The 23,037-nt window shown below is 44.0% G+C and overlaps 1 protein-coding gene across 2 annotated transcripts in view; it reads right to left on the bottom strand.

Annotated features, from left to right (window-relative positions):
• Window positions 1–23,037, bottom strand: part of CIT (citron rho-interacting serine/threonine kinase) — a 254,862-nt gene that overhangs the window by 118,770 nt on the left and 113,055 nt on the right. For both annotated transcript variants that reach the window (XM_069758420.1, XM_069758429.1), the window contains exons 14-15: window positions 21,970–22,140; window positions 18,517–18,570 (exon numbers count right to left, since the gene is read on the bottom strand). In XM_069758420.1, the coding sequence (XP_069614521.1) occupies window positions 18,517–18,570; window positions 21,970–22,140 (225 nt within the window). The remainder of the gene's footprint in view (window positions 1–18,516; window positions 18,571–21,969; window positions 22,141–23,037) is intronic.

Genomic DNA, 23,037 nt, shown 5'->3' with positions numbered 1-23,037 from the left:
ATATACTACGTGGCTGCTATATACTGCGTGGGCAGGGTTATATACTACGTGGCTGCTATATACTGCGTGGCCTGTGTTATATACTACGTCACCTGTGTTATATACTGCGTGGCTGCTATATACTGCGTGGGCTGTGTTATATATCCACAAAATTTGCTCAATACTATTTCTCAACGCCCCTCCATAATGGGGAACACTGTACGATAAACAGTTAAATATATCACTAAAGGTGTGACCAAAAAATATAGACTGACCTCACCATGGTACTATATTTAAAAACAATATTTTATTGAAATAATCTTCATAAAAACAACATATAATTATTGACAGACAAGGGTACTGGAACCACAAGAAAAGGGACAACTCTGCCATAGGTTAACCCTAAACAATGGACTGACTCATCAGAATATATACATGTCGTGTGTCACGAAGATATAGTAAAATCCATACAAGATGATAAGCCAAGGATGCATGTGCCTGCCTGACTGTTATAACATTACCATAACTGGGTAGCTAAACACTAATCCTCTCAATATCCCTGTAACCCGTGCACCCTCACAAATGAGCTTAAATATACATATATTAAAGAGTGTACCTTGTAGTCAGCCACATGTGGATAAACCTCGGCGTCCCTCTGCCCTGTGTCCCTCTGGGCTGTGTTATATAGTACGCAGCTGTGTTATATACTACATAGGCAGTGTTATATACTATGTGGGCTGTGTTATGTACTGCGTGAGCTGTGCTATATATTACGTGGCCACTGTTATATACTGCGTGGGCAGTGTTATATACTACGTGGCTGCTATATACTGCGTGGGCAGTGTTATATACTACATGACTGCTATATACTGCGTGGGCTGTGCTATATATTATGTGGCCAGTATTATATACTGCCTGGCTGCTATATACTGCGTGGGCTGTGTTATATACTACATAGGCACTGTTATATACTATGTGGGCTCTGTTATGTACTGCGCGAGCTGTGCTATATATTCCGTGGCCACTGATATACTGCGTGGGAAGTGTTATATACTACGTGGCTGCTATATACTGCGTGGGCAGTGTTATATACTACATGACTGCTATATACTGCGTGGGCTGTGCTATATATTACGTGGCCAGTGTATATACTGCGTGGGCTGTGTTATATAGTATGTGGCTGTGTTATATACTGCATGGCCACTGTTATATATTGCGTGGCCTGTATTAACGCATCGGGTATTCTACAATATGTATGTATATAGCAGCCACATAGTATATAGCACAGACCATGTAGTATTTGTCTGCTATATACTAAATGGCTCCTATATACTACGTGGCCTGTGCTATATACTATGTGGCTGCTATATACATACACAAATACATATTCTAGAATACCCGATGCGTTAGAATCGGGCCACCATCTAGTATAATTATATATATATATATATATATATATATACACACACACACACACACATATACATACATACACACACCAAAAAAACAACACTCTGAAGACTTGTAAAAATTTTGCACTAAAAATGTTGCGACTTTTGGAATTTCTAGAAGCTGGGGAGAAGTCAGGGGAGACAGGCTTCAGTCAAATCACATTTTTCCCACAAAAATCCTTTTCAGCTCCAAATTTCGTATTTTCACAAGGGTAACATGAGAAAATGTGCAATTTCTCCTGAATTCACTGATACTCCATATGTGGTTGAAAATTACTTTCGAGGCACAGTGCAAAACTCAAAAGGGAAGAAGCGTCATATTACAGTGCAGATACTGCTGCAATTGTTTGTCGCTGCCATGTTACATTGGCAGAGGCCCTGAGGTGCCAGAATAGCATAAATGACCCCATTTTACAATCTAAACTTCTCAATGCCAAAGAAAATAGGAAAAATGTACATTATATATCGATTTTTTCCTATTTTCTATGGCAGTAATGCATTTTCAATGTTCTAGAGTAATCATTCTTGGTAAATAATGGTGCAACCTTTATCGTTTCTCAACTTGTTTTTTTGTTTTTTTTTGTTGGCGCCTGTTCACACTAGCTTGGATGTGCTGGTCTTGTTCTCTATTTGTAAACCTCTCAATGAATTCATCTAGGGGTGCAGTGATTATATTGGCACCACAGGTGTGTCACTGAATTTTATACCACTTGGCAGTGAAGAAAAATATAGTTCTTACCGATAACGGTATTTCTCTGAGCCCATGACGGCACCACGGAGAGAGGGGATCCGCCCACCAAGGACAGGAAACCTACGGATAAAAAGGCGGTACCACTCTCCTGCATCAGTTGTTTTACATAGAGAACGATGGGAGACTACTAAACATTTGTTAATTTTAACTGTTTATCATAACTAGATACCGCGTGACTTTAAAACTATGAGTAGACTATGGCACTATTTTGATGTGAGCACCCACAAGTGAAGGGAGGGAATGTACGGGTGCCGTCATGGGCTCAGAGAAATACCGTTATCGGTAAGAACTATATTTTTCTCTGATCGCCCATGACGGCACCACGGAGAGAATTGCATAGATAGTACATTCAGGGAGGGACCACCGCCTCCAGAACCCTTTTACCGAAAGTAAGGTCTGAAGAGGAAATTAGGTCCAATCTATAGTGCCTATAGAATGTGGATGGTGAGGACCAGGTAGCAGCTCTACATATCTGGTCAATGGAAGCTCCGGCCTTCTCGGCCCAGGAAGTCGCTACTGCCCTTGTTGAGTGAGCCTTAACCTCCCCGGGAACGGACATCCCACTTGCCGAGTATGAGAAACTGATGGCGTCCGTGATCCATCTTGCTATGGTGGCTTTAGATGCTTTTTTCCCCTTCCGGGGACCCTGGAAACACACAAACAGAGAGGAATCCTCCCTACTCTCTCTAGTGACTTCTAGGTAATGTAAGAGACATCTTCTTACATCTAGTGTATGTAGTGTTTGTTCCTCCTTATTTTTAGGATTGGGACAGAAGGAGGGGAGAGATATCTTTTGAGACCTGTGAAATTTTGAAGCCACTTTTGGGAGATATGCTGGGTCTGTTTTTAAAATGACCCTATCTTTTAAGAACTGTGTGTAAGGAGGGTTAACTGAAAGAGCCTTTAAATCGCTAACCCTACGGGCAGAAGTAAGGGCGACTAATAAAGCTGTTTTGAGAGATAGGCTTTTTATTGTAGATTCGTGTAATGGTTCGAATGGCGGACTAGTCAAGGCTTTAAGGACCAAGTTTAAGTCCCATTGAGGAACAACTTTTACTGGAAGAGGCCTTGATCTTCCTGCCGCCCTGATGAATCTAGAGACCCACCTATTTGAAGCCAAGTCAAAGTTAAATAGGGCTCCTAATGCCGCCACATGAACTTTTAGGGTGCTAGTGGCTAAACCCATCTCCAACCCATTTTGTAGGAATTCTAGTATGGAAGCAAGGGGAATTTCTTTCCCTATTTTGCCGTATTGTTTTGTTGTAACCGGCTTCCTACTTTGTAACAGAGTTGAGATTAATCCTGGAGAGAACCCCCTGCTTTCTAATAATTTCCTTTCAAAAGCCAAGCTGTCAAGTGCAAGTTCTTGACTCGAGGATGACAGACTGGGCCCTGCGACAATAGATCCTGGCGGTCTGGCAACACCCAAGGGTCGGATATTGACATCTTCCTCATCCATGAGAACCAAGGTCTCTTCGGCCAGAACGGGGCAATTAAGATGACCAGCGCCCCGTCCTCCCGAATCTTCCTCAGCACTGCTGGAATCAGAATAAGAGGAGGGAAGGCATAGACCAGATGGTGACCCCAAGATATCAGGAAAGCGTCCACAGCTACTGGGTTCCCCAGGGGAGCTAGGGAGCAGAAGGAGGTTACTTTTTTGTTTAGATGACTCGCAAAGAGATCTATTTTGGGAACACCCCATCTTTCTGTGATCTGGGTGAATATCACCTGATTTAGTTCCCATTCCCCCTGTTTTAGACTGGACCGGCTGAGGAAGTCTGCTTTGTAGTTGTCTACTCCCCTTATGTGTAGGCTTGTTAGGGATAAGAGGTTGCTCTCGGCTATTTGCAGGATTGATTTGGTCACTTCCATTAGATTTTTGGAACGGGTACCCCCCTGGTGATTTAGGTAAGATACTACCACCCGATTGTCCGACATTACTCTTACATGGTGAGAGTGAAGGACCCCCAAGAATTCCTGAAGGGCATATTTTACTGCAAGGAGCTCCTTCATGTTGGAGGATTTGTTTACTGTAGATGGAGACCAAATGCCCTGGGTTACTAGGTCGCCCAGATGAGCCCCCACCCTGAAGGGCTTGCATCCGTAGTCAGGACTTTCGAGATCTGAATTACCCACGGGACTCTCCGGGAAAGATTTTCCTGCGATTTCCACCATGTCAGAGAGTGACTGGTGCGATGAGATAGAGTTAACTGCCCGTCTAAATGCCCTCCTAGATGGATTTGCTCCGACAATATCTGCCATTGAAGATCTCTTGAATGTAATTGGGCCCACTGGACTGCTGGGATGCAAGAGGTCATGGAGCCTAAGAGGGACATGGCCTGACGGAGTGTTATGGAGGGGAGAGATTGGGTTCTCGATACTAAACTTTTTAGTTTTTGTATCTTGTTCTCCGGGAGCCGACATTCCATCTTTTTGGAGTCTAGAGTGAGACCCAGGTACTCCTGGACCTGAGAAGGCATTAGTCTGGATTTTCCTATGTTTATTAGAGAACCCAATTCCTTCAAAGAATGCATCACTATTGCCAGTTGATCCTCGCAATGTTGCGGGGAGGAGCCTATCACCAAGAAATCGTCCAGATATGGAACGATTAGGGTATTTTCTTCCCTGAGGTGAGCCATTACCTCTGCTATCAGCTTTGTGAAAACCCTCGGGGCTATGGCAAGACCAAATGGTAGAGCTGAAAATTGGAAGTGATTTAGGACTCCCCTGATGTGAACTGCCATCCAGAGGAATCTCTGGTGATCCTTGTGTATTGGGACGTGATAATATGCGTCCTTTAGGTCCAGGACCGCCATGAAGCATTGGGGAAACAACATCTTGATAGATTTTATCGTTTCCATCTTGAATGCTTGAACCTCCAGGTAATCGTTTAGTTTTTTTAGATTTATAATGGTCCTGAAGGAACCGTCTGGTTCCTTCCTCAGGAATAGAGGGGAATAGTACCCTTGCCCTCTTTCTTGTAGGGGAATCTCCAGGAGTACTCCCTTTTTTATTAACCCGATGACCTCGTTTTCCAGTGCCAGCTGTTCTTCTGCCGAAGATCTTATAGATGTCATCGTAAAAGAGGGACGGGGGCATCTTTTGAATGTCAGCCTCAGACCTGATTCTATAATGTTCAGAATCCATTGACTGGAGGTAATCTTTTTCCAGGCTGGGAGAAAGAGAGATAATCTCCCTCCCACCTGGGGCGAACCTTCATTGAGAAGGTTTCTTGTTATCGCTGGGGTTTTTGTTAAAGATGAACCCCTTGTTTTTGTTCCTCTTATCCTCCCACTTTCCCTGGCCTCTCCCAGGGTTCTTGCGGAAAAATCTCTTGTTCCGAAAGGGCTTCCGGTAAGAGAGGAGACCTAGAGAGGGAAAGGACTTTTTCTTGTCCCCTGCTTTTTCCAAGATGTCGTCTAATGTGGAACCGCACAAAAACTCTCCTTCGCAGGGGATAGTACAGTTTTGTTTTTGCTTGCAGATCGCCAGGCCAATTCTTAAGCCAGAGGGCACGCCTGGCCGCATTGGCAAACATTGCTGACCTGGCAGCTAATCTGATAGAGTCTGCCGAGGCGTCAGCCAGAAAAGCCGCAGCTCCCCTTATTACAGGTAATGTCTTCAGCATTGAGTCTCGGGAAGTCTTCCCCTTTAATTGACCCTCTAGTTGATTTAACCAGATCATTAGGGAGCGGGATGTGCAAGCTGCTGCCACTGCCGGTTTCAGGCCTCCTCCCGCTGACTCCCAAGAGCCCTTGAGGAAGGCGTCCGCCTTCTTGTCCATAGGGTCTTTTAGGACCCCCATGTCCTCAAACGGGAGAGCGAATTTCTTTGATGCTTTAGCAATTGCTACATCTAATTTGGGGGCTTTTTCCCAAAAGGAGCAGGATTCATCCTCGAAGGGGTATTTCCTTTTTGGAGTTAGGAGAGTCTTTTTCATGGGTTTTTTCCATTCCTTCTTAATGAACGCTGCAATTGCTTCATTAAGCGGGAAAGCTCTTCTCTTTTTTTGTTCTAAGCCCCCAAACATGATGTCTTGTGCTGACTTTTTAGGGTGGGAGTCTACTAATCCCATAGTACTCCTCACTGCCTTTATGAGGCCATCGGTGTCCTCTAGCGGGAAACAATTGTGACCTCCTGAGGAAGAAGTGGATGATGAAGATGAGGAGGAGGAGGAGGAGGATACTGAACTCGCACTATCGCTGTCAGATTTAGAGACTGGGGACGGGGACCTGTGTCTGGTCCTTCTCCGTTTTTTTCCCCTTTTAAGGGATCTAAAGGTGTCTTCCACCTGTTCTTTAATCAGGTTTTTAAGATCTGTTGCAAACCCAGGCAGGCTTTCGGATACAGTCTGCTGTATGCAGGAATTACATAGCTGCTTCTCCCATGCGGGTGGAAGATCCTCTTTACAGATGGCACAGATTTTGTGCTTTGTTTTACCTACGCTTTTCCTCCCCTAAAAGAGACAAATAATAATCTTACTGTCTCTAACTTTCACGAAGATCAACTTACCACCTCCAGGACCCATAAATACCGGTTGGGGATTCTCTGCTTCTGGCTTTTTCCCCGACGCCGTGCTGGACTCCTTGCTGTGTTGAGACCTTTGGCGTTCTTTGCTGGTGTCCTGGTGACCTTTCTGCTGTCGCCTCTTTTGCTGCTGCTGCGGCGATGCTATAGGTGGAGGTGATTCAGGCAAGGGAGATGCCGGGTTGCTCATACTGCTGCTGGACTGCTGTCACTGCCAATAACGCATGCTGCGCTGATGCTGCGACAACTAGTAGCTCCCAAGGCTCTTGCCGATATACTGCAGAGCCACTGGGAGGAAGTAAATTCTCACTTTTAAAGCTCCCGCCGCTTTTTTTTTTTTTTTCGGCGCCTGCGCAGTAGCGCTCAGCCGACGGCGAGGAGCGTTGAACGCCGGCGCCTGCGCAGATGCTTCTGCGGCGCCTTTTGGAACGCCCAAGCGTCAGATCGGCGTCGCCTGCGCAGTGGCGTCCAGACAACGGCGAGGAGCGCCGACGCCTGCGCAGTCGGGTTTCAGAGGCGCCTGCACAGATCCAAGCCACAGCGTCTCGCGAGACCAGCGCAACTCCGGGCATGCACCGGACTCTCAAGACGGCCGCCCGGAGTGCAGATATGGCGCTGCTGACCGGCACCCCCGGTCCTATGCAGACCCTACCGCGCGGCTCTGCATGCCCGATGGCAGTGCAGTGTGCAGGCTGACGCGTTCTAGGGGAGGGCCGCGCCGCACCTCCCGCAACCACAGAGGGACTCCGCTGGATGTTGCCGCTGCTGCATCTTACCTGGGGAGGTGACCGCGAACTCCTTGTCACCTCCCCCACTCACCCTAGAGGCCCACTAGCCCCCAGCGGTGGTGCTTCGGGTCACCACCCCAGCCGAGGCAGAGGGACCCCAGCTGCCTGAGTCGGACTGGTTGGCCCCGGAATTCCAACGTTGACCGGTAAGTCCGTAGGTCTCCCATCAAGGACAGGAAACTAACTGATGCAGGAGAGTGGTACCGCCTTTTTATCCGTAGGTTTCCTGTCCTTGGTGGGCGGATCCCCTCTCTCCGTGGTGCCGTCATGGGCGATCAGAGAAAAAATAATTACATTTTTACCACCCAGTTTGTGTGTTAGCCCCAAATTTTACATTTTTATACTGGGAAATGGGTAAAATGGCACCAAAATGTGTCCCACAATTTCTGCTGAATGTAGAAATATCCCATATGAGGCTGTACAGTACTACTTTGCCATACAGCGAGACTAGGGAGGGACAGAGCGCTATTTGCCTCCTGGAACGCAGATTTTCCTAGAATAGTTTACGGACTCATTATACAGAGCCTCTAAGTGCGAGAAAAGCAGAATCCCCCTCAAGTGACCCCATTTTTGAAATTATACCCCTTTGGGAATTTATCTACAGGTTTAATGATTATTTTGACTCCATGGGTGTTTTCCAGAAACAAGCAGCAGTGGATGTTGCTGAGTGAAAATTGCAAACTGACGTTATAATGTCCAGTATGTTGGAATAACCAGTACGTTGTAGTACAATCAGTTTGTATCCAAATCCGGCTTTAAACTTCTCCACAACAGTATCACGGACCTGCCAGTTGTGTTCCTTGGTCTTCATGATGCTCTCTGTGCTTCAAACAGAACCGTGAGACTATCACAGAGCAGGTGCATTTATACGGAGACTTGATTACACACAGGTGGATTATATTTATCATCATTAGGCATTTAGGACAACATTGGATCATTCAGAGATCCACAATGAAGTTCTGGAGTGCGTTTGCTGCACTGAAAGTAAAGGGGCCGAATAATATTGCACGTCCCACTCTTCGATTTTCCACAAAAATGTAAAAAAAAAAACAATAAATTTCGTTCACCTTCACAATTGTGTTCCACTTGTTGATTCTTCAGCAAAAATTTACATCTGGTATCTTTATGTTTGAAACATGATATGTGGGAAAAGGTTGAAAAGTTCCAGGGGGCCGAATACTTTCGCAAGGCACTGTATATAGATATATCTATAAATATATCCATAGATATAGCTATATCCATATATATATATAATAGCAAGGCCAATGTTTATTAATGAACAATATGTTTAATTTTGAAAAAAAAAAGGGGAGAATAAAATGGAGTGGGCTCCGATGGAATTTTCTGCGCCAGAAGGGGAAAGACGACTGTCGGGGGCCAATATTTGTAGCCTGGGAAGGGCGTAATATCCATGGCACCTTCCCAGGCTATGAATATGAGCCCGCATCTGTCTGCATAGCTTTTACTGGCTATTAAAATAGAGGGTCGCCAGAAAGTCTACAGACAGCTGCGGGCTGATATTCATAGCTACAAACACCAGCCTGCAATCGCCCGAGAAATGGCGCATCGTCATGTCGCAATTCTGGTACTTAGCCCATCCCTTCCCACTGCGGTGTAGAGGAGCCATATGGGGTTGTCACGGATCCCCACTCCGTGGTGTCACTAATTCGTCACGCATCCGTTCTCAGCACGTGACTTGGGGATGTGCCTGCAAGGGTTAATCTATCTCCCCACTCTCAGTCCAGCATTCAACCTCTGTCCTATGCTGTAATCGGAGCATAAATAACACACCGACCCAGGCCGCACACCCGCTCATACACGGGCGATGAGTCCCGGAAATATTAATACTAATAATGTCTACCACTCATAAGGCTCACACACCTTAGGTTATGGATTCGTTAGAACATTCAAGGTTCAACTTGTTAAAGTTTTATACTTTAATACAAAAATGTTCAGTGCTTACAGTAAGAAAAAATTATAAAAAAAATATGATAAAAAAGACATACAATTTATGCAAAACAGTATAAAATATCAGGAGAAAACTTACAGAAATCATCTAACTTGGTAGTCTGCTTTCTGACGGTAGGATGAATGTAGATTGGATCACACCAGATCGATTGCCCCCATTATGTGAACACGATTCTAGGTATATGGGTTTAATTTATAGCTTTAGTCTGGAGGTCACATTTCTAGACCAGCCCCTCAGGCTAATATCATAATTGCAAGACCCCCTGGTGACATTTGGAGACAGAAGTCTGTTTGTCTCAGGAAAATACATATTAACACTTGGGTGAGACATGCAGCCTTCAGGACAGATGTTCAACTACTGCTAGTTACACATATAACCCTAGACATATGTCACTACACACATATATATATATACATATTTCACCACAGGGATAATAAGGGGTTAATGTCACCTTGCTATTGTAAGGTGACATTAAGCCCGGTTAATAATGGAGAGGCGTCAATAAGACGCCTATCCATTATTAATCTTATAGTAAAAAAGGGTTAAAAAAAAAAAAACACACACATAAGAATAAAGTATTTTAATGAAATAAAACAACACAGTTTTTCATAATTTTTATTGTACTCCTATAGCCATTCGACGCCATCGACCACCTGCAAAAATAAATGTAAAAAAAAAAAAAAACCAACAGCATACTCCCTGTCCGATGTAGTCCACCTTTAACGCAAAGTGACAGGTGAACTACTGTTACCTGTCGGCCGCGAAATGATACAATTATCTCCCTCATTGTATCACCGAAGCCCCTGGAGAGCAGTCGCATCAGCTGATGTGACAGCTCTCCACGGGAGATCGTCGTGGGACAATCGTATTAATTGGATTACGTCGGACACAGGGAGTATATTGTTGGTTTATTATTTAAATTTTTTTTCATGAGAGTGAGAGCTTCCGGAATTAGGTGTAGATGGTAAGTATGAACTATATGTACTGTATATGTTTTTTGTTTTTACATTCAACACATTAGTCGGATGATGGGACTTCTACTGTCCCATCATTGGCTAATGTGTCAATCACTGTCACTGTAGCATGCATAGCCGGATGAGACTTGTAGACCCATCGGACGATGCCTGCACACACACACACACACACAAAGCCCCGGCAGACCCCCTGACAGCCCTGCCGACCCCGCACACAGCCACGCAGACCGACACAAGCAGACCCGCACACAGAGACACGCACACAGTCACTGCCCACACACTTCCTTCCTCCCGGGCCGCAGCGTTTCTCGCACCCATTTCCGCAGCAAAACTGCAGATTTTTTTTACATCTGCAGTTTTGTTGTGGATTGGCCTGACACAATGGAAGTCAATGGGTGCAGAAACGCTGCAGTTCTGCACAAAGGATTGACATGCTGCAGAAAAAAAAACATGCTGCGAATCCGCGTGCTTTTTTCCGCAGCATGTGCACAGCGTTTTTGAATTTCCAATTGATAAACATTGTGTGCACAACGCACTGCGGATTTGAGGCAATTCCGCACGTCCACAAACGCCGTGGAAATGCATAAAAAAACAGCAGCGTGTGCATATACCCTAAAGCTGTCCTATCAATTTTACCACATGCGGAATGGTATTTAAAAAAAAAAAAAAAATTAAATACTGGTTTTACTCATTCTACCTCACAAACATCGGAATAGAAAACGATTAAAAGATGTCATGTGCCCAAAAATGGTACCAATAAAAAACGTCAGCTCGACCCACAAAAAAAAAGCCCTCACATGACTCTGTCGGCTAAAATATTGAAAAATTATAGCTGTCTAAATATGGCGAAGCAAAAACTAGTTTTCACAATAAAAAGTATCTTTTAGTGTGTGACAGCAGCCAAACATAAAAACGCAATATAAATCTGGTATCGCTGTAATCGCATGGACTCTAAGAATAAAATCGTCTAATTACTTATACCACATGAGGCACGGCATAAAAAATATAGCCAATTCTTCACAAGCTGTTGATTTTTACATTCTGCCTCCCAAAGATCGCAGTGAGGCTCGGCGTACATTTATCCTGTGTTCTGTACTGAGCGCTGACATCGGGGTTTCCGTGTAAATTTAAAAAATACATCATTCAGAAAGAACCCCTGGAGGAAGATTCGCTATAATGAGGCAGATGGAGGCACTGTGGACGTCGTCTGACCTGTGATCCGGCAGTGTCCATCTTTTTTTAGGTGAGCATAAAATTGTGATTGGCCACAGTTTTGTGCACTTCCGAAAAGAAGGACAATGCTGAACAGAGGCCAGATGGAATCCAGAGCAACTCTGCTGCCTCATAGTGAGTGGATCCCTCGGAGTGTTCATCTGAATCACGTCACTTGTAGATTTAGATGGAAAACCCAAATTAAGTGCTTAGCGTAGAGCGCTGGATAAATGTGATCCCAAATGTTATGTAAAATGTTCCCAATAAAAGCTTCTGTTCAATCCACAAAAAAAGCAAGTCCCCAGAAGCATGAGCTGGACATTACGTACTGGGCACTACAATGGCATTTTGCAATTTTCACTCAGCAACATCCACTTCTGCTTGTTTCTGGAAAACATACATGGAGTAAAAATCATCACTACACCGGTAGAGAAATTCCCAAAGGGGTATAATTTCCAAAATGGGGTCACTTGAGGGGGGATTCTGCTTTTCTAACACTCTGTGGGGCTCTGTATATGGAGTCCGAAAACTATTCTAGGAAAATCTGTGCTCCAGGATGCAAATAGCGCTCCAACCCTCCCGAGTCTAAGCAGTACTGTACAGCCCCATATGGGGCATTTCTAAATTCAGCAGAAATTATGGGACAAATTTTGGTGCCATTTTTACCCATTTCCCAGTATGAAAATGTTAAATTTGGGGCTAACACACAATTTTGATGTAAAAATTTAATTATTTTTTCTTCACTGCCCAATGGTATAAAATTCTGTGACACACCTCTAGTGTCAATATGATCACTGCACTCCTAGATGAATTCATTGAGAGGCTTAACCCCTATCTGACCTTGGACGGGATAGTACGTCCAAGGTCAGATCCCCTGCTTTGATGCAGGGCTTCGCGGTGAGCCCGCACCAAAGCCGGGACATGTCAGCTGTTTTGAACAGCCGACATGTGCCCGTAATAGGCGCGGGCAGAATCGCGATCTGCCTGCACCTATTAACTAGTTAAATGCCGCTGTCAAACGCAGACAGCGGCATTTAACTACCGCTTCCGGCCGGGCGGCCAGAAATGACGTCATCGCCGACCCCGTCACATGATCGGGGGTCGGCGATGCGTCTCCATTGTAACCATAGAGGTCCTTGAGACCTCTATGGTTACTGATCGCCGGTGGCTGTGAGCACCACCCTGTGGTCGGCGCTCACAGCACACCTCCTGCTATGTAGCAGAGCCGATCGCGTTGTGCCTGCTTCTAGCCTCCCATGGAGGCTATTGAAGCATGGCAAAAGTAAAAAAAAAAAAAAAAAGTTGAAAAAAATGTTAAAAAAATAAAAAAAAATATAAAAGTTTAAATCACCCCCCTTTCGCCCCAATCAAAATAAATCAATAAAAAAAAATATCAAATCTACACATATTTGGTATCGCCACGCTCAGAATCGCCCGATCTATCAATTAAAAAAAAGCATTAACCTGATCGCTAAACAGCGTAGCGGGAAACAAATTCGAAACACCAGAATTACGTTTTTTTGGTCGCCGCGACATTGCATTAAAATGCAATAACGGGCGATCAAAAGAACGTATCTGCACCGAAATGCTGTCATTAAAAACGTCATCTCGGCACACAAAAAATAAGCCCTCAACCGACCCCAGATCACAAAAAATGGAGACACTAAGAGTATCGGAAAATGGCGCAATTTTTTTTTTTTTTAGCAAAGTTTGGAAATTTTTTTCACCACTTAGTTAAAAAATAACCTAGTCATGTTAGGTGTCTGACCTTAGGTCTGACCTGGAGAATCATAATGTCAAGTCAGTTTTAGCATTTAGTGAACCTAGCAAAAAAGCCAAACAAAAAACAAGTGTGGGATTGCACTTTTTTTGCAATTTCACCGCACTTGGAATTTTTTTCCCGTTTTCTAGTACACGACATGCTAAAACCAATGATGTCGTTCAAAAGTACAACTCGTCCCGCAAAAAATAAGCCCTCACATGGCCAAATTGACGGAAAAATAAAAAAGTTATGGCTCTGGGAAGGAGGGGAGTGAAAAACGAACACGGAAAAATGAAAAATCCCATGGTCATGAAGGGGTTAAGGTACCGTCACATTTAGCGACGCTCCAGCGATATAGACAACAATCCGACCTAAACTAGATCGCTGGAGCGTCGCTGTTAGGTTGCTGTAGAGACGTCAAACACAGCAACTCCAGAACGATGCAGGAGCGATCCAGTGACGTACTTATCGTTCTCGCTGGTTGTTAGCTCCGTGAAAAAACATTGCTGGCATCGTTGCTTTTGCTGTCAAACATGACGAATCACGCCGACCTGACGACCAAATAAAGTTCTGGACTTCTAGCTCCGACCAGCGATGTCACAGCAGGATCCGGATCGCTGCTGCGTGTCAAACACAACGAGATCGCTATCTAGGACGCTGCAACGTCACGGATCGTTGTTGTTCTCGATGTAAAGTTGCTCAGTGTGAAGGTACCTTTAGTTTGTAAAATAGGGTCACTTATGGGGGGGTTCTGCTGTTCTGGCATCTCAAGGGCTCTGCCAATGTGACATGGCACCCTCAAACCAGTGCAGCAAGATCTGCACTACAATATGACGCTACTTCTAGTCTGAGCTTTGCTCTGTGCCTCAAAAATATTTTCGACCACATATAGAGTATCAGTGAACTCAGGAGAAATTGCACAACAAATTGTAACTGGAGAAATCGTATGGTGCAATTTCTCCAGTTACACTTGCATCACTTTGGGGTATTTTCTGTAATATAGACCCCTCAAAGGCACCTCGAATTTCAGGTGGTCCCTAAAAAAAATAGTTTTGTAAATTTTGTTGTAAAAATGAGAAATCACTGGTCAAATGTAAAATATTATGTTTCAAAAATTAGACATGTGGGAAATTTTCTTTATTAATTATTTTCTGTGACATGACTCTCTGATTTCAGTAAATAAAATTAAAAGTTTGAAAATTGCTAAATTTTCACCAACTTTCCGATTTTTTCACAAATAAACGCAAGTAACAGCAAATAGATTTTACCACTATCGTGACGTCCAATATGTCATGAGAAAACAGAATCAGTGCCATCCATTGAAGCGTTCCAAGGTTATGACGTCAGTTTTCAATTATTGAGATTATTGTGCTCGGGGGTGGCCTGTGGGGGGTCTTTATGTGGTGCTCTGCTTAGGTATTCATACTGACGGCTTATGGCAGGTCATTGATCCCTTAGTGACCGGCCCACTGGTGTACATACTGATTATTAATGGGGGAAAAAAAATCACCTTCAGCAGGCAGGCCCAAGTGGTAGCGCCTGCAATGCAGCATGATCACATATATAATGTGCATTAAATTGTTTTATTTCGTCACATACATTGATTCTGAAAAAAAAATCTCAAAATGGAGCCAGACGCGTCGGCGCAGTAGCCGTCCCGGTGATCCGATAGATGCTACTATCGGCCGGCGCCATTCGAGAAGAATTATTTTTTTTCTGAATAAATTTATATCCGCAAATAAAGCAATTTAATGCATATTATACATGTGATCACACTGTAGCACAGGTGCCTGCCTGCTGAATGTGATTTTTTTTTTCAATTTTTCAATACATATAATATTCAGTATGTAAAATAGACAGGTCACTGAGCGATCAGTGACCTGTCATAAGTCATCAATATGAATAGCTAAGCAGAGCACCACATAAAGACCCCCCACAGGCCACCCCACAGCACGAGAATCTCATTAACTGAAAAAGATTAAACAACAACCACAAGATGGATTTCATCAACCAAGGTATCATCTTAATCAGTATAACGGCCCCAACCTGACAGTGTCTGTAGGTTACTGAGCACAATCCTGCTGACTGGTTCCCTTTAGCTAAAAAAGGGCTCATAACATTCTCAGGTAGGAACACTTTATAATAATATAAAGCCATTCTAAATAACTTTCTATCTAAACAAACGAGCCTCAACACATATGAGATTTTTTTTGTCTTACAACTCAATCAGTTAGTAATGCACAATCTTGGTGACAAATCTGCTTTCACATCAAATAGATGGAGACAAATAAAAAGACGACAAAATATTTACCTTTGCCACCTGACTTCGACACTTTCCTGTGACATCCCCACCCTCATCATGGGTGATTTCAACATCCCCATTGCTTCTCCCCTCTCCCCATCTGCTTCTCACCTTTTATCTCTAACCTCCTCTTTCGGCCTCTCACAGCTTACTAACTCTCCAACGCATGAAGATGAAAACTCCCTCGACTTAGTCTTCTCCTGGCTTTGCTCAGTGGATGATTTCACAAACTTCTCTCTCCCGCTCTCTGACCACAATTTTCTTTCATTCTCTATCAAGAACTGTCATCCCGCTCAAATGACCCCCACTTTCCACACTTATAGAAACATACAGGCCATTAACACCCAGAAACTTATGAAGAACTTGCAGTTCTCATTGGCCCCAATCTCCTCCATCTCATGTCCTGATTCTGCTCTGAAACATTACAATGAAACCCTGCAAAGAGCTCTGGATGAAGCTGCACCTCCTATACATAAAACAACTCGGCACAGACGGCAACAACCGTGGCACACACTACAAACACATTTCCTGCAGCGGTGCTCCAGGTGCGCCGAACATCTGTGGAGAAAATCTAATCTACCCGAAGATTTCATCCATTATAAGTTCATGCTAAAAACATACAACTCTGCCCTTCATCTCTCCAAACAAACCTATTTCAACACCCTCATCACCTCACTGTCCAATAACCCTAAACGTCTCTTTGACACTTTCCAGTCCCTACTCAACCCAAGAGTGCAGGCCCTAACCACGGATCTCCGCGCTGACGATCTGGCCAATTACTTCAAAGAAAAAATTGACCACATTCGACAGGAAATCATCTCCCAATCTCTTCATACCATGCACTGTCCTCCCTCCCCTACTGCATCTAGTTCACTCTCTGATTTTGAACCAGTTACAGAAGAAGAAGTAATCAGGCTCCTTGCATCTTCTCGCCCAACCACTTGCACCAGTGACCCCATTCCGTCACATCTCCTCCAGTCCCTTTCCCCAGCTGTCACCTCTCACCTAACAAAAATATTCAACTTTTCTCTCACTTCCGGTATTTTTCCATCCTCATTTAAGCATGCCATCATATATCCATTACTTAAAAAACCATCCCTCGATCAAAACTGTGCCGCTAATTATAGACCTGTCTCTAATCTTCCCTTCATCTCTAAACTCCTTGAACGCCTGGTCCACTCCCGTCTTACCCGCTATCTCTCAGATAACTCTCTTCTCGACCCTCTTCAATCTGGTTTCCGCTCTTTACACTCTACTGAAACTGCCCTCACTAAAGTCTCTAATGACCTACTAACAGCTAAATCTAATGGTCACTACTCCATGCTAATTCTCTTGGATCTCTCTGCAGCATTCGATACTGTGGATCATCAGCTCCTCCTCAATATGCTCCGCTCCATCGGCCTCAAGGACACCGTTCTCTCCTGGTTCTCCTCCTATCTCTCTGACCGATCCTTCACTGTATCTTTTGCTGGTTCCTCCTCCTCTCACCTTTTCCTTACTGTTGGGGTTCCTCAAGGATCAGTACTAGGCCCCCTCCTTTTCTCTTTGTATACTGCCCCTATTGGACAAACAATCAGTAGATTTGGTTTCCAGTACCATCTCTATGCTGATGACATCCAATTATACACTTCTTCTCCTGTTATGACGCCGACCTTTTTAGTAAACACCAGTGATTGTCTTACCGCTATCTCTAACATCATGTCCTCCCACTATCTGAAACTGAACCTGTCAAAAACTGAACTCCTCGTGTTTTCTCCCTCTATTAACCTACCTTTGCCTGACATTGTCATCTCCGTGTGCGGCTCCAAAGCAACATGCCCGCTGCCTTGGGGTCATACTTGATTCCGAGCTTTCATTCACCCCCCACATCCGATCACTGACTCGCTCTTCTTATCTGCATCTCAAAAACAGTTTTAGAATTCGCCCTTTTCTTACTTTCGACTCTGCAAAAACTGTTACTGTTTCACTTACTCATTCTCGTCTGGACTATTGTAACTCTCTATTAATCGGCCTCCCTCTAACAAAACTCTCCCCGCTCCAATCTGTCCTGAATGCTGCAGCCAGGATCATATTCCTCACCAACCGTTACACCGATGCCTCTACCTTGTGCCAGTCCAGTACAGAACTACTACCCTCATCCACAAAGCACTCCATGGCTCAGCACCACCCTACATCTCCTCCCTGGTCTCAGTCTACCACCCTACCCGTGCCCTCCGCTCCGCTAATGACCTCAGGTTAGCGTCCTCAATAATCAGAACCTCCCATTCCCGTCTCCAAGACTTTACACGTGCTGCGCCGATTCTTTGGAATGCACTACCTAGGTTAATACGATTAATCCCCAATCCCCACAGTTTTAAGCATGCCCTAAAAACTCATTTGTTCAGATTGGCCTACCACATCAGCGCATTAACCTAACTATCCCTGTGTGGCCCATTAAAAAAAAAAAAAACAATCAGGTTTCTCGCAACACACTTTATGCAGTTAATAGCCCTCTGTGTCTGTACTGTTACATACTTAGGCAGTTAACTAGTTCATGCAGCTTTACATGAACACCTGAACCTTACACTATGGCTGGTCCGAATAACTAAAGCAATTGTTACCATCCACCTCTCGTGTCTCCCCTTTTGCTCATAGTTTGTAAGCTTGCGAGCAGGGCCCTCATTCCTCTTGATATCTATTTTGAACTGTGATTTCGGTTATGCTGTAATGTCTATTGTCTGTACAAGTCCCCTCTATAATTTGTAAAGCGCTGCGGAATATGTTGGCGCTATATAAATAAAATTATTATTATTTATTATTACCTTCTCCAATTTAGTATGCAGTTCTCCAACTTCAGTCTTGCCATGATCTTTAGCCTGCACAAAAAAAACACTTTGTAAATATTGTTTTCTATAATTTACACGATTAATCTACTAAAACTGCCATTAGTTCTAGTTAAGTATTAAGTAGGGGTGAAAAATATCACATCCGGTCTTTTGAAGTGGGTGACACACCAATGAAAGGAAAGCAGAACAGAATACAAAATATAATTGTGTACTTTCAGGAGATCTTGCAGCAGAATGTCTGCCACTTTCTCCTCCATTCCTTTCTCCATAGAATCTTATGAGCAGCATTAATCATGTCCAACTCAATAATGGGGAAATCTGTATTCACTGAAGACAGATTTTACCCATTAATTAAAAATGAATTATCAGTCCAGAATGAGAGAGAGACATATCTGCATTACAAAGTTTATTTTCACTTGTACTATTGATTAATTGAAGTGAATTTGTCAGCAGGTTTTTGTATGTAACCTGAGGACAGAATGATGTAGGGGTTAAAACACTGAACTCAATGATGTGTCAAATCTCCAGCTGTGTGGTGTTGATTACTTACACCTTGTGAGTAACAATACTGTGGCTAGCTGGTCCTGTGAGCCCTGGCCCACCTCAGCCCCCTTCTGTGATAAGCAGCTTACTGTCTATGGAGAGCCTGGTGTGGGTCAGGGTCTCTTTGCCTACATCAGGCTGCTCTCAAATGTGGTAGCAAAAATCTGATAATAGATTTCCTTTTAATCTACATTCCCACTATGACTTTTTGTTGAGTTTTTTACGCTGTGTATTTTTGAAAAAAATGCAAGAATCCCATTTTACTTAATGGGTGCAGAAAATCTGCAACATCAAAAACTCATCAAAAAGCGGATTGTGGGAACGTACCCTAAGAAACCACTCCAGTGGTTTTTGTTTGTTTGCTTTAATTGTAGCGCTGGATTGGTGCCCCTAATCCAAGTTCCCTGACCCCAGTCTTATACTTACTAGTTGACGTCTTCTGCGTTTCCCAGGGCTGCTTCGGTCCCGCGCCGCCATCTTGTGACCGCAATGGCTAATTGACCGGAAGTCAGTCTCAATGTAAGTGTATGAGAGACTCGTTCTGGCTCTCATAGATTTACATTGAGTTGTGACTTCCAATCCACTCAGGAAACAATGGAGCGTTATGGCAGGTCACAAACTGCCAGAGACCAACCAGAGTGGCACCAAGAAGAGAAGAGGCGACTGATAAGTAAAACCTTATGGGCAGCGAGCTTATATTAGTAGAACCACTCCAGGGCTACAATTTAAAAACAAACAAGAAAAAAACATGCTGGAGTGGTGCTTTAAAAATAAATAAATTAGGAAGGTTAGTATTTAAGAGACATTTGTGCTCTTTCTGTATTCACAACGATGGAAGCATTGATAACAGCAAAGAGTTAAATGAAAAGAAACAAGAATCTATTGTTCTCCCTCTCCTGGTTCTCCTCCTTCACTGCATCTTTTGCCAGCTCTTATTCCTCTCCCCTTTACTAACGGGGTTCCTCGATGCTCAGTCCTAGGCCCCTTATATATATAGCTTCTATTGGACAAACCATCAGCAGATTTGGTTTCCAGTACCATTTCTACGCTGATGACACCCAATTATACAGCTCTTCTCCCGATACCCCCCACCCCCTTAATACAAAATATCAGGGATTGTCTGTCCACTGTCTCTAATATCATTTCCTCCGTCTATCTAAAACTGAATCTCTCCAAAACTGAACTTCTCAGGTTTCTTCCTCTACTATCCTACCTATACTCGATACTGCAAGCACCTTGGGTGGTTCAACCATGAATTTCCAAGCAGCACACTCGCTGTCATGAGGTCATATTTTACACAGAACTTTCCTTTATTCCAATCACTCGCTCATGTTACCAGCATCTTAAAAACATCTCCAGAATCCGTCCTTTTCTCACCTTTGAAACTGCAAAAACTCTTACTGACTTGTATTCATTCTTGTCTGGACAACTGCAACTCTTTACTGATAGCTCTCCCTCTAACCAAACTTTCTCCTCTCCAATCCGTCCTGGATGCAGCATCCAGAGACGTATTTCTGTCCAGCCGCTTCACCGATGCCTCCATCTTGTGCCAGTCATTACACTGGTTGCCCATCTACTACAGAATATAATACAATCTTATCTCTCTCACCCACAAATCTCTTCATAGTTCTGCACCACCCTATATCTCATCCCTCATCTCCATCACCCTACCAGTGCCCTCCGTTCTGCAACTGATCCAAGACTAATATCCTCCATAATCCGAACCTCGCACCTCCGTCTCCAAGACTTCTCTTGTGCTGCGCCAGTGTTCTGGAATGCACTACTCCAAATGATCTGACATATCTAGCCCACATGTTTTTAAGAGTGTTGTCAAAACACATCTCTTTAGACAGGTCTCTCACTTCAGCTCAACAACCTAACTCTCCACTGTTCTCTCCTTCTGAATGTTAATTATTATCTGCTCCCTCCTATTCACCCACTATGCACCCAGTAACGGTAACTGCACTTAGACAGATACTGGCTGATGACTGGATCATGCAGCTTTATATGAAAGTAAAACCCTTATTTATTATAATGAAGGCTGCACTATATATGAAAAGCATATTCTGCCTATTGTGTCCCCCCATTTCCTTATACATGGTAAGCTGGCGAGCAGGGCCCTCACTCCCCCTGTAACTGTTGAACTTTTTGTTACTTTGTATTGTCTGCACATGTCCAGGCTTAATTGTAAATGCATGTAGAAAAGCCGCAGAAAAGCATGTAGAAAAGACCTTGGGGAGATCAAAACATCCAACACCGCGGAGACACCATCACGTATTTCTCAACGCAGTGATCCAGAACACTGCCCCCATCCCTTATGGGAAATATGCAAATGCATGGAGAAAAGCCGCGGAGACACCATCACGTGTTTCTCAACGCAAGCAATAAATAGCCAGGTCTTTCACCGGGAAGGAACAACCACAGGAAGGGTGGCATCCCAAAAGGGAAAACCACCTATGCCAAAACATGGTATCCATCCACAGACAGCTGTTTCGGGGTATTTGCCCCTCATTAGTGTGGAGTAGGAAACTGGCTATTAGGAGCAGTGCCTAGTAAAAGGACTATAAACATAAGGATGAATGACCTCGGGGAGATCAAAACATGGCATAGGTGGTTTTCCCTTTTGAGAAACACGTGATGGTGTCTCCGCGGTGTTGGATGTTTTGATTATATGGTCATATAAGGTCATTCATCCCTATGTTTACAGGCTTAATTGTAAACTGGTGCAGAATACATTGGTACCATATAAATAAAAATTATGATATCATCTATAGTCATGTCTTCAGTTTTTATCATGACATTAGGGTCAAAGGTTATAGCAAAAAAAAAAATATTAAAATATAAATTCAAATTTGTATAATATGCTAAGCTGAAAAGCTGGATTACCTTCAGAAGTTTCTGCTGACAATCTGTAGCTTTGCGTTTAAATTCTTCTGCTGCTGATCTTGACTCCCTTAATTCTGTCTCATACAGGTCACTACGATTTCGAGCAGCTAAGAGGTCTTCTTCTAACTGCTGCATCATCAACTTCATCTCTTCCAGTTGGGCTTGAAACTCCTGAAGGGAGCGACATCAACCAGTAAATACTAATCACTTCTCAGCACGAATTAACCATACCCTTTCACAATATTGCTGTTTCAATATTACCGTATTTTTCGGACTATAAAACGCACCTTTTTCCTCCAAAAGTGTGGAGGAAAATGGGGGGTGCATCTTTTAGTCCGGATGTACCTGCTCTGGCTGAGGTGGGAGAGCGGCAATGGCAGAGCAGCGGGTCACAGGAGGCAGGAGCCAGCGGCTGCAGCCAACTCCTGTGCCCGCTGCTAAAGAAATTAATATTCACTTCATCCCACGCCCATGGGTGTGGAGAACAGTGAATATTAATTTCTCTTTAATAGCGGAAGCGCTGTTAGTCGCAGCCGCCAGCTTCTTGCAGCTGACTGGCATTCGCGTGTGCCCGCTACTTAAGGCAATGAATATTCACTGCTCTCCAATCCCATAGGCGTGGAATGCAGTGAATATTCATTCCCTTTAGTAACAGCCACACGTGAATGCCCGGCAGCTGCAGGAAGCCCGTGTCTAACATTGTGCCCGCTATTAAAGAGCAATGAATATTAACTGCTCTCCACGCACATAGTCCTGAAGTGGAGAGCAGCGAGTATTCTGGCAGCTGTCCTCGGCTTGTAAGTAGCGCATGGTGTCCCTGCCAAGCGCTGCTTACAAGCATAAATCAGCTGCTGGCATCGGAACAAGACTCTGCGAGGGAGTGCAGGAAGGTAAGTATAATGGTTTATGGTTTTTTTAATCTTTTTCTGATTAGGGCCATGCATACCGGGATAGGGATGGAGGCCAATCATGCCAGGATAAGGATGGGGCCGTGCATACCAGGACGGAGATGGGGACCATGCCTACCAGGATAGGGATGAGTGGGACCATGCCTACTAGGATAGGGAT

Source organism: Ranitomeya imitator, chromosome 1 (genome assembly GCF_032444005.1).
Source record: "Ranitomeya imitator isolate aRanImi1 chromosome 1, aRanImi1.pri, whole genome shotgun sequence".
NCBI lineage: Eukaryota > Metazoa > Chordata > Amphibia > Anura > Dendrobatidae > Ranitomeya > Ranitomeya imitator.
Note: the sequence above shows the minus strand (reverse complement) of the source record. Positions and strands in the feature narration are given on the sequence as shown.